The following is a 15,610-nucleotide window of genomic DNA, read 5'->3' as shown; positions in this document are numbered from 1 at the left end:
GTTACCTTAACAAAGAGTAAGGCTGATATGTACAACACTGGTACTGCAATATACATTCTTGCAATCTATATATGTATCTTCAATTAGTATTAACAAAAGCTACTTATAGAGAGAGAATGAATGCCATTAGAGGATACTCTTTTCCTCTATCTGTGTATCCATAACTCCCACTAAAATGAATGGAAGAAACACATGCACACTAAGGAAAGAATAGGCCCTCACAACATATGCAAAACGTATGATGCATAGTGTTAGTCACCCTTTTTCCTTCCCAATGCAATGAAACAGCTAGTAAAAAAAGAAGCTTCCCTTTTTTCCTTTAATAAATTAAATTGCATAGCATATAAAAATCTCCAAAATATTCACATTTTCACCTCTCTTTAAAGCACATAAAAGTCCAAATTATTTTCTCAACAAGTTCAATTAAGCTATGGCTAAGCCAATTTCCTTTTCAGTACTTTGTAGAGTGTAAGCATGATCACAAAGGCATAGTTACACAATAATTGGACTAATCAAAGCTATATAATGTTAGTATTGTGAATGAAATAGTGTTGCTCATTAGCCTATTACAAAAGAATTACTGTAAATTCAGCCTACGTGCAGCATCACTTCCTGTGCAAACAAACACAGATAATGCAACAAGCTTGAAACGTTGCCAAGCTGGCAGACTGGCAGCACAAATTATGCAAAGAACCAGAAAGCCTTCAGTAGATTCAATAGAGCTTGGAGCGTAAGAATGATTAAGTGTTTCTGTGTACAACTACAAATCACAGTAATGAATCAGACTAAAATTTCCAATAAGGGACTTAACTGCACCAGCTGTCCTTCTTCAGCAGCATTATAATGTGAAATGATGACATCCTAAATAGTGGTGTTTGCAACTTTCACACAATCTGCCCAAAGCAAACCTTTGTTTTGCTTCAGTTTTTTGGAAGTCTTTTTTTGCAATCATAATAAAATGCTGGAGCACCTAAAGATACAGAAAAGCTATACTGTTCCTTCTCATCTGATCAGAAAAAAGGAAAAGAAGCAGAGAGCAAGGTGCTCTATTTGATTCTAATCAATTGATTCTAATCAAATAGAGCATCTTCCATAACAGTTCTAACAGACTGTCTTTCAAAACTGCTCGGACTACTTCATACAACTACAGATTTGCAATTATAGCTTTTGTTTCTTTTTTTTTTTTTAATCAAAAGCTTAGTAGTAGGAAGTCTATATTGTAAACCCTCTTTTTTTCTATTGTAAAATAAAAGTGATAGTAAAATACCTCAAATTCCAAAGTATGATGTTTTGGAAATCCGGGATAGAAGTGTTCATACAATATGAACAGAAAAAATACATATACATGTGTACATATTTATTTTTATATCTGTATGTTCACACATGTGTACATGCATATGTGCATTTTTCTTATTGAATGGGCCTCTCACGTACTTGGACTTGGTCACTTTTTATGCCTGAGAACATAATCTCAGCCAAGCAGTACTACGGCATGGAAACAGAGGTGGTTTCAGTTTGCTTTTGCAGTGAAATCAGAGTTACAGTTCTGCAGCACTTGAAATTTACTCTGAGCTTCTGTTACATCATCCATAACAGGAAAAGGTTAACCCATCTCATGCTTCAGGGCCCAACACTCATCACTTCAAAGCTGAGATGGAATATTTTCCTCATGTTATAATACTAAGGTGAACATACCCAGGGAAGAACTTCTGATAATCCACCTCATATAAGAAAGTATTTAGACTCGTTTTCCACATTCTTCAAAAACGCTGTAAGATGGCAGGAGTCCAAGGCAAGATAATGGACTAGATGACCAATGATTTGAACCAAATGTCATTTAACTTAAAAGCCTAAAGGAAGTTGTAATAAGATTAAGTGCTAGTACAAAATCTATCAAACTATGCAAGTACCCTACCTTAGTAAATTAGATTGATTCAGTGATATAACATTTTTACCACTATCAGCTTCTCTGAGTCTATAATAAAGTGACACTCTTTAACGTGCTTTAATAGTGAAATCATGGTAATTTGAAGACGGAACCTACAGGCAAAAATATTAGAAAATTTTTCTTAATCCCTAAATTCAGGTCCTACTCCACACAAGTTTAGGGGCAGGGAATGATTCCCACTAAATCTAACTTCATTTCATAGAATTCTTTAAGAAAGAGAGAAGAAACATTTTACCCAGATAGCATTGACCACTCTTTCCTTAATTCTTAGAATAGTGAATTCTGTATCATTAGGCCCTCTATACTGCTCACCTCCTACCGAGCTTCATATTTTATAGAGGTCCAGTATGCACACTTCACTGGAACCTGCCTTGTGGAGCCCAAATACAAAAAGAACAATTGTAATTTTTTGTTTCTTTTAACTTAGTTAAACACTTACTTGTTATGACTCTCTATCCATGACTAGTGAATTGTCATCATTTTCCAGGTAAATCATGATCTGTAACTAAAATGCTTTTACCATGATTAAGTCACCTCTCCTACCTTAACCTTTACTTTCACAAAAGGGGTTAATTTTTTTAGAATTGCTAGTATTATCAGAATCTATTGCTTAGTTAATATTTATTGGGAATCAGTTACTTGTAAAGATCCAAAAAGCAGTGCACCTCTAGAACATGGTGTCCTGGTTTAGCCAGGATAGGGTTAAGTTTCCCCAGCAGCGGGGGGAAGCTCTAGCCGGGTTATTCATATACCATGCTGACTTCACGTCCTGGCGCGAGCGCAGGAAGAATCGGTGATCGCATGGGTTGGCGCAGCCGGTTCTCTCACTGCTGTATCGGTATATATTTTGCTCTGTTCATTGTTATCACTATTACTGTTATTGTTATTGTTGCTGTTTGTTGTGTTGCTGTTGCACTGTTGTATTAAACCTGTCCTTATCTCAGTCTCGGGGCTTTGTATTTTACTCCCTTTGTGGGGAAGGGGCAGCAGTCGCGTGGTCTCAGACCCCAGCAGGGGCTAAACCATCACACATGGCAACTCTATTCCTCTTACAAACATCTTCTCTATGTTATTAGAATAAGATATAGGTATAGGCTGCTACCATAAACAACAACAAAAAAACAGTACAAAGACAAGACAAAGAAGGGACTGTAAATGACTGTAAGGCATAATCTGCAAAGAGAAAGAAAAGAAATCATAAATAAAAAGATGTGCTACAAAAGGAATGATCCCTTATTTCTAAGTAATTCCCTAAAGATTTCCTATACCTAATATGTGAAATAGAAACTGTACCTGGAATACCTGAGTTGTGTTACAATTGCTTCCTACTCTGAAACCTAGCAATAAATGATTGGAGAGGGTAAGAAATCCAATAGAAATAAAACAAAAGTTCAAGGTCCTTACTCAAGTAATAGCTGTCAGTCTTTAAACATTTCAATTCCATCTTAACATGCTATGGAAATAACATAACAGAGACAAGAGCAATCTATCTCTCCCATAGCAGGGAACTGTTGTGTTGATCTGCACATTTTACATAAACAAACCGATAAAAAGCATAGCAGGACCTTCTCAACAACAGCAGGGGGCATAATGTATGGTGGGGAATTCATAAAAGACACAGATCTACATTTACCTAGAGAAATTGCACATGCATTTAATGCACTGAATAATTTAATGCATTCAAGCATTGATTGATTTAATGTATCCAATCAGTTTTAGCAGTACATTTGTTTTATTTATGGAAGAAGAAAAAGAGACTGATTTATCAGATTCCACTAGGATCAATCAGTAAGTGCAAGGTTAATCACTAGGTTCTAATTTATCAAAGACACTCAGATTTACTTGGAACATGATTTTTGGCCCAAAACGGTCTCTCAGTTTCCTCACTTTCAGAGCTTATACCCAAAACACATTTCTGTATGTTACTGAGCAAGTCATCACTTCACCAGGTCCTTACAGTAAGCAGCTGAATCTTGGAACGGACTGCATAATGACTGGGTCTCAACTCAATCTCATTTGTATTTGTCTCCTGTAGCTGGTTTGAGATAAAAGCAAAGAGAAACATTTGGAGGAGATAGATGCTTTCTCCCCTCCACCCCACTCCTTTATTCCACCTTTAAGTATTAGACTTAAATATTTTTGTTCTGACAAACATGCAGTACCAAAAAAGAATTCCAGTAAAAGTAATCCAACCTAAACCACAGGCACTATCCTGTTTGCTGTTACACTTACATGAAAATCCTCTGCTGGGTGGCAACCCTGTCCCATTTTTTCAAGTCTTCTAGAGTCTTGCTCTTCACGTGCAGCTAACCTACTTGCTTAGTACTTCACCTATACACCACTTAGTTTAGTACCGTAGCCTTATGATTCACAGAATGTTCTTCTTAGAGCAAATTACATGATGTGTCTCTTCATATTATAATTGTCTGTTTCAAAACTAAGATGAAAATCAGTAGATTCAGATTAGATATAAGGAAAAAATTCTTTACTGTAAGGGTGATGAGGCACTGGAACAGGTTGCCCAGAGAAGCTGTGACTGCCCCCCGCCCCCGAAGTGTTCAAGGCCAGGTTGGACAGGGCTTTGAGCAACCTGGTCGAGTGGAAGGTGTCCCTGCCCACGGCAGGAGGGTTGGAACTAGATGATCTTTAAGTTACCTTCCAATCCAAAACATTCTATAATTCTGTGATTCTATAAATTAACAGACTGTTTATCAGGACCCTCAAATCTATGACAGCTCATTGCTGGACTAACTGTTCAACTTTTCCGAGCCTGGTTAGCTACCAGCTTTCCATGGCCTTAATGAGTTCCTACGTGTTGTGGTGTTACCACAAATTCTTTCTTTCTTTGCTCAAAGTAGCAACCACAATCATATGAAGATTTAAGAATTTTTCTTTACCACCTGCTGCTCTGCATATACAAAGAGCACACACTCTACTGCAGGTATTCTGAAATATCCAATACCACCTAACAGCCCTCCTCCTTTGACCCATCCCTTTTTATTTCCTGTCCAATTCTCTTCTGGCTGAACATTCACGTAACTTTTTTCCTCTTCCCTAAGTTCACAGGGGTGAACTCACAGTTCCCAGAGATTCTCAGTACTGCGGATTCAAATGATTAAAACTCCTGAAAGTGAAGTGATAGAAAACTAAAACGAGTAGACAAATTTCTATTAGTGTGACGAATATCCTGTTTGTCACCATAACATTCACATCATTGTATCACAGTATTGGCAATACTGTAATCAAATATTGCACAAGTTTTACTTGTAACTGAATGATGTTATACTCCAAAGCGTTTTATTATTGCATGTACAGACACTTTACAAGGTTGTTTCTCCCCATAAAGCCTATCACTTAACCAATAAAGATAAATTGGAAAGCACAATGGGATGGTAAAACAGTGTTTAGGCAAAAGGAAAAGTTAATGGCTATCTCCAGAGTTTCAAAGAATCAATGAAAAATTCTATTTTACACCAGACTTTGAATTATTTGTTTCTCATGCACTCTAGTACAGGCAGCTAATCCCTTCCCACAGCAATCCACATGGAAGTACTCAGATAAATAACAATATATATCCTGCATGTTTTCTTAAAGTACTTCTTTTTCTTTCACAGGACACTGCTAGGAGTATAGCACACAGAACACAACTTCCAAGACAGTTATAGCCAGCAGAGATGCAAATGCAATTACCTGCTACCAACAAAATCTGGCACCTCTAACCATGCCCCCATACCTTCTAGAGCTCTGATACTCCAAACTACTCCCACGACCAATGATCTACAACACTTATTTCACCTTTTTGCCAAATACTGTTCAGTCTTTCCAGGACAGTACATAAGGGAAGCTCTTGATTCAGGATGCCGTGGCACTCAGAAGCGTGCTAGAAGAGGACTTGACATCTTGAGAGTGTCCCAGAAAAGGAAATGAGCCTTGTGTGCAGCACCTCAAAACTGAGGGGAAACCATGATCTCTGCTGTCATGGAAACTGAAGAAATAGCAAAACCACAGGCTTGCCCAACCCACAGCACCATGAAAAGGACACTGAGATGCAGTAGCTGGTTTTGAAACCATGCAAAGGCACACTGCAGCAAGAGCACAGTGCTGAGATCCCCAAGCTAATACAAATTTTAATACAGGTAGAATCATCACATCAGTAGAATGTACTGTCATGTTAATTAATCCTGTTGGCAACATGTCATACCACATCACCAACAGCCTTACAGATGGCTGGGATATCACACTGATCATTGTGTGGTACTGAGTTATCCTCAGTAATCCATACAGGGCTACAATAGTTTGGAAATTGTACTGTACAGATAAGAACACCTGGGACAGCATGGACTGAATAACATGTATGATTTTTCTGCCAGTCAATTTCTACCAAAACAACAAAAGAAATTACTAATGTGATTTCTCCATTTGACACAATTATCAGCCTTTACTGATAAGCAAGCTCTCTGTCTATGCTATTACCTCAAAGCGTGACAGAATTCATATACAGAAATTTATGAACAAGGTAATAGGGCTACTTGGAAATGCTGCTTCTAATAACAGAGAATTTAACTATAAATCTGAGAATTTCAGCTTGATGACACTACAGAATAATCTATATAGATATAACTGTATTTCATGTTTCTTTCCCTGGAGTAACCCAAAGGTGCCCATAAACCTTTTATTTATCTTGGAGGTATGCAGTCTCCTCTTCCCTGACTTTCTCTTGAGGATAGTCTTTGCCACTGTGTCATTTCATATGCTTCAAACTACTTTTGCTGTGCAAGAGTCTTGGGAATAATCTCTGGAACATCTATGGATCTATACAGAAAATATGTTCAAATGGAAATCTGTGGGCTAGTTCTTTATAAAGAGTTCCCAGTAACCCATGAAAAAGGCCTCAACTATTTTTCCAGAAGAAATCCCCCAACTGCCTTTTCTAAAAAGGAAAAAAAAAACAAAACAAAAAAAAAAGGAAAAAAAAGAGAGAGAAAGAATTTATTCAAATTATCTAATCTTTGAAGAACACCATAGGCACGCACACAGACGAAGTAGAAAGGGAAAATTACTGGGATGAAATTTTGTAAAGATTTATTCCCAACAAATTGAATACACACAATTGATATATTAGAAATGGACACAGGTAGATAATATAACCTGACAGTTGATAATATAACCTTTCTCATTTAATTTTTATCAAGACTTCCAAGAGTGGATTACTCCTTTGGGAACTTGAAAAACAGATGGCTCTGTTGAAAATCAATACGCAAATTGTAGATACCAATGAAGGAATAAAATCTTGGCTAAAAAAATTAATAGTGGTAAACAGACCAGTAGACATGACTGCTTGTGAATATGCTATTCATACTCTTATCCCACCATACAACAGAAAAGTCAGAGACTGCATGAAGAAAACCTCTTTAGAAAGAAAGCACAAAGTAACTGATTTCTCCTTGAACCTGGTAATTTGGGGAAACAGGGAGAGCTCAACTTGGAAAATCCCTATCCTGGCCCTGGACAGGTATGTAGAAAACTGCTTCATTTAGCCTACAAGACCAGACTTGCAGTGCTTTTTACAATCACCAAGTTGCTGCCATTCCAAAGTTTTCCATTATGAGACTGTATTATATTCAGACAAGTTTGGTTTTTAAAATATTACTTTTCTAAAAGGGTTCCAGGGGCTGTGGGAGGAATAATACAGGTATGAAGGCAGATACCAATATGTTTATTAATTCAACCACTGTAGGGAGCTTTATCTAGTCTAAAAGAGGTTTCAGGACTTACCTGCTGCATGTATACTTAACTTGGAGATGTCATTTTTTCACTGTTTTCAATGATGTGTATAATACCTCTCAGAAATTTCAAATAATTGTGTTGTCTTTTCAGAGCTGACACTGACATATTCCCCTGAAAGCTCACATGCAGTTGAAATTAGACTACCTAGCTTTGTCTGACAGTAATTCTTGCACCTTATATAATACTTTAACGAAAATGTCTAGCTCTACACTGAGATTGTTTCATTCAAAGAGTTTAGCTCTACAAATAATGTAGAACTTTTGTGTTAATTAACTGCAGCTGCAGATCAAGAATAGTTTAAACTTTTCGTTTCACTATGTACTGTCTTGCTTGTTGAAAAGCTACAGATGGGTGTATTTAACATAACCAGACACTCGGAAGAACATTCTTTGTATCATTCATAAAACTGTACTGGCTCTCTAAAAAGCTTGAAATGATCCTCAGACAAGAAAGTCTCTTACTTCCCTTAGTTCTTTTCAGCCTCTACTGAGCAAAGCACTTTAACGCACACTTATTTCAATCAAGTTATTGAAGTTTAGCCTTTGTACTATGCTCTGTTTCCCATAAGGTAGTGCAAAAAAAGTGAACAATCCCAAGTCAAAAATGCAACTGGACTCCATCTTGTCAGCAAACAACAATCTCATGACTCAACTAAGTGTATGGTTCAGGCCCCTACACATTCACTTTCAGCCCCAGGAGTACATTAATATTGTGCCGCTCTAAGACCTACATAAATAGAGCATCTGGAACTGTTCTCCCAAAAAAAGGTAGGACTAAAAATAATCTAGATTTGGATTCCAGAATAACTTTATCATATATTTATTTCTTGTATTTAACCAGTCCAGAACGCAAGGAAAATTGGAATGCATAGAAGAAAAAAAAGAAGAAAAAACCCCACTTTTTAACACCACATATATTTACACTCTAACAGGCCCTTACCTACACTTTAGCAGGCAGTTTTGAGTTCTCTAGCTTCCTATATGAAGTGATGAAGTCAAAGTAATGTACAGCAGCAGGACATTATCATAATCATTATATTCATTTGGTACCTGCACCATGCATTTGTATTTGTATCAGCAGCTCGAGATAAATATGTACACCCTCTAGCCTACCAACCTATCAAAAAAATATTAAACATTCCAATCAAATTATGAATACATAATTAATTCTAAAATCCACTCCTACTCTGCTCACATGTTGTTAAATAACTAAACTAATTATAGTGTATTTATGGTTTACAGTCAGTCACGAACACTATAAAAAAAGTCTATAGGATTAACTTTTAAAGTATTTACCTGTGTGTAAGCCTTCGGTGACTAATGCAAACAGCAGTTTGTTGATCCTGTGCAACACAGACCTTATGGCGACTACATTTCATCTTTAAACATGGATCTTTAGCCGGATCTAAAGCTAAAAATAATTTTAGAAAATTGTTAACAATTATCTAGAAACATGCAATTAAGATAAGAAACACACCACACACACAACCCACCAAGTATGTGGAGCGGGGTTGGCCTGCTACTTGTTCAGCATGCTGGACTGACAGGCACTGATTTTCACCGGGATAAAATGCGGTACACTCAATGATAACGCAAAATGAAGTGGTGCAAAATTTCTTACCAAGGAAAATGGATCTTCATGGAACATGAATACTTCTGTATATTCTCATACAATACCACTGGCTTTCATTTATAAAAATACTAAGTGCCCTATGCAACTCTCTCTTGGTCAATATTTGTAACAAAGGCATTAAAAGGCTGCTGGCTTTTTCTGTAGTTGAAAACACTTTTCTAATATTAGAATTTGCTTAGGACTTTTAGGAAGTTTGCATTCCCATTATGTCATTCAGAGCACCAAATTCCGAAAGAAAACAATTTTGAATTTGATTCTGTTGCCTACAGTTCTCCGTTTCAGCCATGTCACTTCTAAACAGAATTAGGTTTGTGATTTTTATAGCTCAGAAGCCACTGCATTTCTGAAATCACAATAAAGCCGTAAGCCAAAAAGTAATGAAAAAGAAGTCAGAAAGGCAAATGACATTTGATCAGGAGTTTGGAACATTTGTTCATTCAGATGTTGGCTGCTACATCTCCCAAATACAATATCTTTTTAAAAGCTGTAAGCCAGGATGCTCATAAAAAAACCACACTTCCACTCAATCCATTTCTTGTCATTCCTACTATGAAACAGTAACATTTACTAAGCTACATTGCACAGTAATAATTCAGTAAGACATAAATGGTGATGTGCTGGTCCATAAGCAAATTAACCCAGAGAAGAGGAAAAGCAACCATTCGCTAAATTCTGCTGTTGTGTAGCTAAGTACTCACCATAACATTCTTCAAACAATTGCTACTTTCTCACTGTAACGCCCCGATACTGCTATTTCTACCTTGAAAGTAGCTTTGCTTTCCTGCTTACTAAGACACAGCTGGGCTCTTCCAACTCAACATTAAATGGTAAACAATGTCACTGTCTGAATTTAATGAGAAATTATAAATCAGATGGGATTTTAGTAAAAGTATACAAAAATATGCAGGTGAGTGATTTGTATGACTCCATCCGGGTCCTTTAGTTGTTAATCCATACTCATCTTTGAACTACAAATACTAATTTCTGGCCATAATACTAGAAGAGCCAAATAATCCCATTTGTTACTTATTATTAAATTTGTATAGCATATTTCATGAGTAACCATGCCTACAGCACAATACAGAAGAGTTTCTGCCAATTTATGCTCTCACAAGAAACAATCAACTTCTCCCTTCTCTGATCTCCATGGTGTCTTTCAGGTAGATCTAAATATTCCAACACTATTTTTTTTAGCCCTATAGGGATGCACTTTTAAAAAAAAAAAAAAAAAAAAGTTTAACAACCCTCCAAAAAAGAAGAAAAACACACCACCAAAAACCACCAAACAACCCACCCTAGTAAGTTAAATATCAGAGCCCAGCTTGAAGACACAGTATTGAAAATCCTAAATTGTAAAATCAAGCAAGCAAGATATGAACAAATAGAATTTAGTTTTCCAGTGTTCATCTTCACTTTAGCATATTACTGTCCACTCTTCTGTAGTATTTCAGAAATGTTCTTCCCCCATTTTTCACATTTGCTTATAAAATATATATTTGCATACATATTTTCTGAAAGTAAAGCTATGTTTCTTCTGTTCTTCATGATCAAAAGCAAACTTTTAACCACACCTCTATTTAAATTGCAAGATGATATCAACATAAGCCTGACTAACCATGTACCCAGGAAACAAGAACCAGGCTGATAATTAAGCCGCCGTTGTGACACATAACTTTATGGTGCTAAGTATGACTAAATATAGTCTAAACCGTGACTTTTTCAGTTATATTTCCTTCTTAACAATATATTCAGCTGTATAAAATATATACATCATATTACCAACAAAGCAGAAAAGTGATGGAATCATTAATATAATAATACTTCAAGCAGAAAAGAAATATTTTATTAATTACAGCATAAGACATATGCAAAGATGCATTCGTCTTCCAGGTATTTTTATTTCTACAGCAAACCAGCCATAAAACCACAATGAGTCATCCAAAGTAAGTCTGATTACAACTCTAAACAAATGGGAAGCAAGTGCAGCAAAAAATGACTGAACTAGGATAACAGAGTTGGAGTCAAAATTAACAAGAGTGTATTCAGCATCCTTCTCCAACATACTTAAGATTTTAGAATCCATGTCAAATACTTTCTCTGCTTAAAGTCAGGCAAAATGTAATGTCAGCCCCTAGTAAGCATGAACAGATTATCACTTAATGTACTGGTCCAAGTACCTCTTCCAGAATGCTCCCTGGTGGAGACACTAAGGTAGCAATACTGGAATATGGTATTGGCAAATCTTCAGAAACTGAATAGGTTATGGAACAAAAATACACAAGCAAGAGAAATTTGGAATCACATAAGGATGCCGAGTTCAGTATCAAGTAGAAAATGTATTTCAGGAAAAGGGGTGAATGGAAGAGATTGTGTAATTTTTCATTCCTATTGAAATGATTATTTCTTTTCCCAAGTTCTTGGGAATCTGAAGGTGTGTTTTGACAATTCCATCAAAATTTAGCAAGACATAACATATCTTTTTGGCATTGTTACAGGCAGAATCCAACTTTACAACTGAGAGATGGTACAATCACATTTTGCCTTTATGACAACATAAAGATGGGTATCAAACTAAGGAGGACACCTAGTTTATTGATGGAATCAGAATGACTTTGCAGCTAAAAAAGAATGCTGGGGGCCAGAGTTAAAGTTTCTGTTAAAAACAAAAAAAAGGAGCTGTATACACACACCCACACATCCCTTCAAAAAAACCCACACATGGAAGTAAATAGAAATTCTTTAAGGTTTAAAAACAACAAAAAAATAATAATCAATGGAACCCAAAGAGATCTAATTAGGAAATCAAATTAGAAAATGGCTTTGAACACATAAGTGATGACAGAAGGAAGTGCTGGATTTTGACAGCACTATCAGAAAGAAAACTTGGGAAGAAAAAGAGACTAAGGATTGCATTGAGTACTGACGCTTTGTTAGGTTCCTTATGTATTTAACCGGCTTTTTGCACCAAATATAAACCAGATTGTTTAGAATTCTATGTTAAAAAATACATTTCTGTGCATCACCCATTCACAAATTGCACCTTTTAAATGAAAGGTAATGATAGGTGTTCATTGATGAGAACTTAATATTAGAAATCAGTTGTGCAAGACAAGATATCTGCAAGGCAACACCTTCCTGGCCCTATGTTGATATCAGACTCAGCTGTGTTCTGCCCATTTTTATCCTCTAAGAATTTTCTTTGAAGAAAATCTAACAGCTTACAAAAAGGAAAGACTTATCCATAAATGTGGCTAACTAACTGATAACGCATTCTGTGCATACACACATTGTTTGTTTCATTTGCTATGAAACAGAGAAGTTGAGGTTGATTGGCTGATTCTTTTAGGGTCAGGGTTTTCTAAACTAAAGCGAAGTATTGAACAAAACTTGTGATTGCGTGCACACACCTGTGTATTTAAGATGTAAGACTTTGTACTGGCAGCTCTGTTCAGCGGCAGCGAAATGAAGAATTTCAAGTGATTTTTGACACCATCTCTACCAACTAGACATTGAAGAATATACCAGTGAGTTCATTAACTTCTCAGAGGTATTTATAGCTAACGGTTGACAGGAGAGTCTGAGTAAGAGAACTGTTTTGGATATTTCCAAAGTGAACCATTTCCTGGGCTAGACTGGGTCCTCTCCTACCAAAGGTTTACACATACCACTTGGACTGGAAGTCAGGACACATACTCAGTTCTAGAGTATATCCAAACCTTAGAGTAGCAGTGTAATCTTCCAGTATTTGCTGACTCTGTAGTTACCATGTCCTGCATGGAGCTCTTCATCACCTGAGGTGTGATACACACTCATTATACAGCAAGAATGGCTATGGGACTGTGTTAGTACAGGAGCTACTATGTAAGCAGAGTGAGTAAGCCAGCAGAGTCGTGAGTGCCAAACCCACAAGACCATCTTGAGATTCAAAGGCACATTCAACACTCACGGTCTTGCCATTGACGTTAACTCACATTACATTCAGTGACCTGCTGGACTTCTTGTTCTCTGTCAGCTATGAACCCCCTACAGAGGTCTTTTTTTCCTCATCTTACGTGTGATACATGGTTACACTTTTTCCAATACATTGCAAAAATTTATTAGTTACTGAACCAGTTTTAGTGATGCAGAAGTCACAGAAGAGTGTATGTCTTTGGACAAATTTTTTGAAAAGTTGCAGTATCTTACAACAGCAAGGGAGAGACCAAACAAACAACTGATACAAAAATACACATTTCTGGAATGTGAAGAAGTCAGCTACCTGAAGGGTCATGTCTGCCTGGACTGACACTGTATCTTATCAAGCCAGAGGATAAAATACAGAAAGAAATGTTGCTAGAAACTGTGGAAAGCAGTGTAAGCCTTTCTCTTTCATCTAAATTTTATGAGTCTATTTTGCACAATCTCACATTCTTAATTATTAATCTGCTTTTTAAAAATGGTAAACTTATGGGTTGCATTAGTGATCTTCCCAGCTTTGAAAGGACTGAAAAAAAATTAGGTATTTATGAAAACATGTAAATGGCTTGCCTTTTTTTTTTTTTACACCTGTTTTACTTCATATTTGGAACAGATAAATGGACAATTTTCATGGAAAGTGAAGGCTAAACCACAAGAAAAACGTTTTCCAAAACCATAGTCTGAAGTTCTTCATGCTGGGGAAGAACTGGACTCTCCTTACAATGCAGGGACATACCTGACTATATCCACTCTCTACATCAAGTCATCCTAAATATCTTAAATTACTATGAAAATGCATAAATTTATTCCAGGAAAAGTACCATTGATTTTATGTAAGCATGTAACAGTTAACTCAGGAAATACATGCCATTGAGTCTTTAATTCTTCACTGCATCTTTCAGCAATCCCTGACAAAATGTGCCTGCTTTACCCCAGCTCAGAGTATGCAGACTTGTTCTGACAACACATATTCCTTTCTGTTTCTGCTAAAATAAGCAGCTATGAAACAGTACAATGTTCACACTAAAAATATCACACGTGACAAGTTCCCACTGTGGAGCCATTTATGTATCTCTCAGATATTTTCTTCAGCATGAAACAGACATCAATCTGAGTTGTTATCCAATTCACATTTACTAAAATATCTTCATAATTATGATGGCTAGAGGCATTTTTTTTTTCATAATTGAAGTGAAAATGTAGATTGTACAGTACAATTATATTGTCATTAAAAATAGGTGATGGTTTCCACTACGGTGAGGAGACTCTAGACATGAGCAATATGTTTATTTAAGACTTGCCAGAAATAATTTCTTTATTAGTGGCTATAATGAATCAGCTGACTTCCCAGAAAATCAGATACAACCAGCTTCTAGAGATGCAGGTCTGATCTTAGCTTTATTAATTTGATAATATTCAGCTTTATTTAGCTCCTACTATTTGAAAAGTGTGCGTGCTACAGGTTATTTGCCTATATGCCTACATTTGTCCATATATTTGCTTAAAATAATACCAAATGTCATGTTAATTAAATTTCAACAAGCAGAAACATATAATTGTCACAAAAGTATGAAATGGTTTGCAACATCTACTATTTCTCTAAGAACTAATATTGTAAATGAAAAATAATTTGCTCTCTGCTGAAAAATTATGGAACAGAATTAGGATCACTTGGTAACTTTTATAGATGGATGTGGATTTGTTATTCTCACATGTTAAGGAAGCAATTAATATTCAAAAATTGATTCAATTATTACTAATGGATCTATTTATTTATAATTCAAATTTGGAAGAGCAATCCAGCAAAGCTTCCCATCATCTCTTCTTTAAGTCAATTTACAGCTAGCACTCACGGAAACTGACATTAGCCAGAACATCATTGTTATTGGGAATATAACAGGAAATCAAGATTAGCAAGACATAACATAGGAATCATCTCTGTGGCAGAAACCACAGTAAAGTAACATTATTTCACAACCTGCTGAGTGCATTCTGACATATTCCTGATTTTCCATTCCCAGTAAAATGAAAGGGGAAAAAACGTTAAGCACAAATTTTTCAGACTTAAATTCTATTTCCCTACGCCAAAGTTTTGTGATTCATTTCTGATGTGCAAAGTAAGAACCAGCTAGATATTTTGCTTTACTACACTTACCAAGACTTAAACTATGTTTTGAGTATTCCATGAGCGGTTTAATTCCTCTAGTTTAAAAGGTATGTCTGACTTCTTTGCCTATAAAGTTTTCACATTTGACAATGGGTTAAGAAAAATATAAATTATCTAAA

At 36.1% G+C, this 15,610-nt stretch overlaps 1 protein-coding gene across 1 annotated transcript in view; it reads right to left on the bottom strand.

The window, feature by feature from the left end:
- Positions 1 to 15,610, bottom strand: part of SPOCK3 (SPARC (osteonectin), cwcv and kazal like domains proteoglycan 3) — a 219,960-nt gene that overhangs the window by 116,757 nt on the left and 87,593 nt on the right. The window contains exon 4 of the mRNA XM_074866523.1: positions 9,031 to 9,145. Coding sequence (XP_074722624.1) covers positions 9,031 to 9,145 — 115 coding nt within the window. The remainder of the gene's footprint in view (positions 1 to 9,030; positions 9,146 to 15,610) is intronic.

The sequence above is a fragment of the Strix uralensis genome, chromosome 4 (genome assembly GCF_047716275.1).
Source record: "Strix uralensis isolate ZFMK-TIS-50842 chromosome 4, bStrUra1, whole genome shotgun sequence".
In the NCBI taxonomy this organism is placed as follows: domain Eukaryota; kingdom Metazoa; phylum Chordata; class Aves; order Strigiformes; family Strigidae; genus Strix; species Strix uralensis.
The sequence above is the reverse complement of the archived record's forward strand: the minus strand, read 5'-3'. Positions and strand labels throughout refer to the sequence as shown.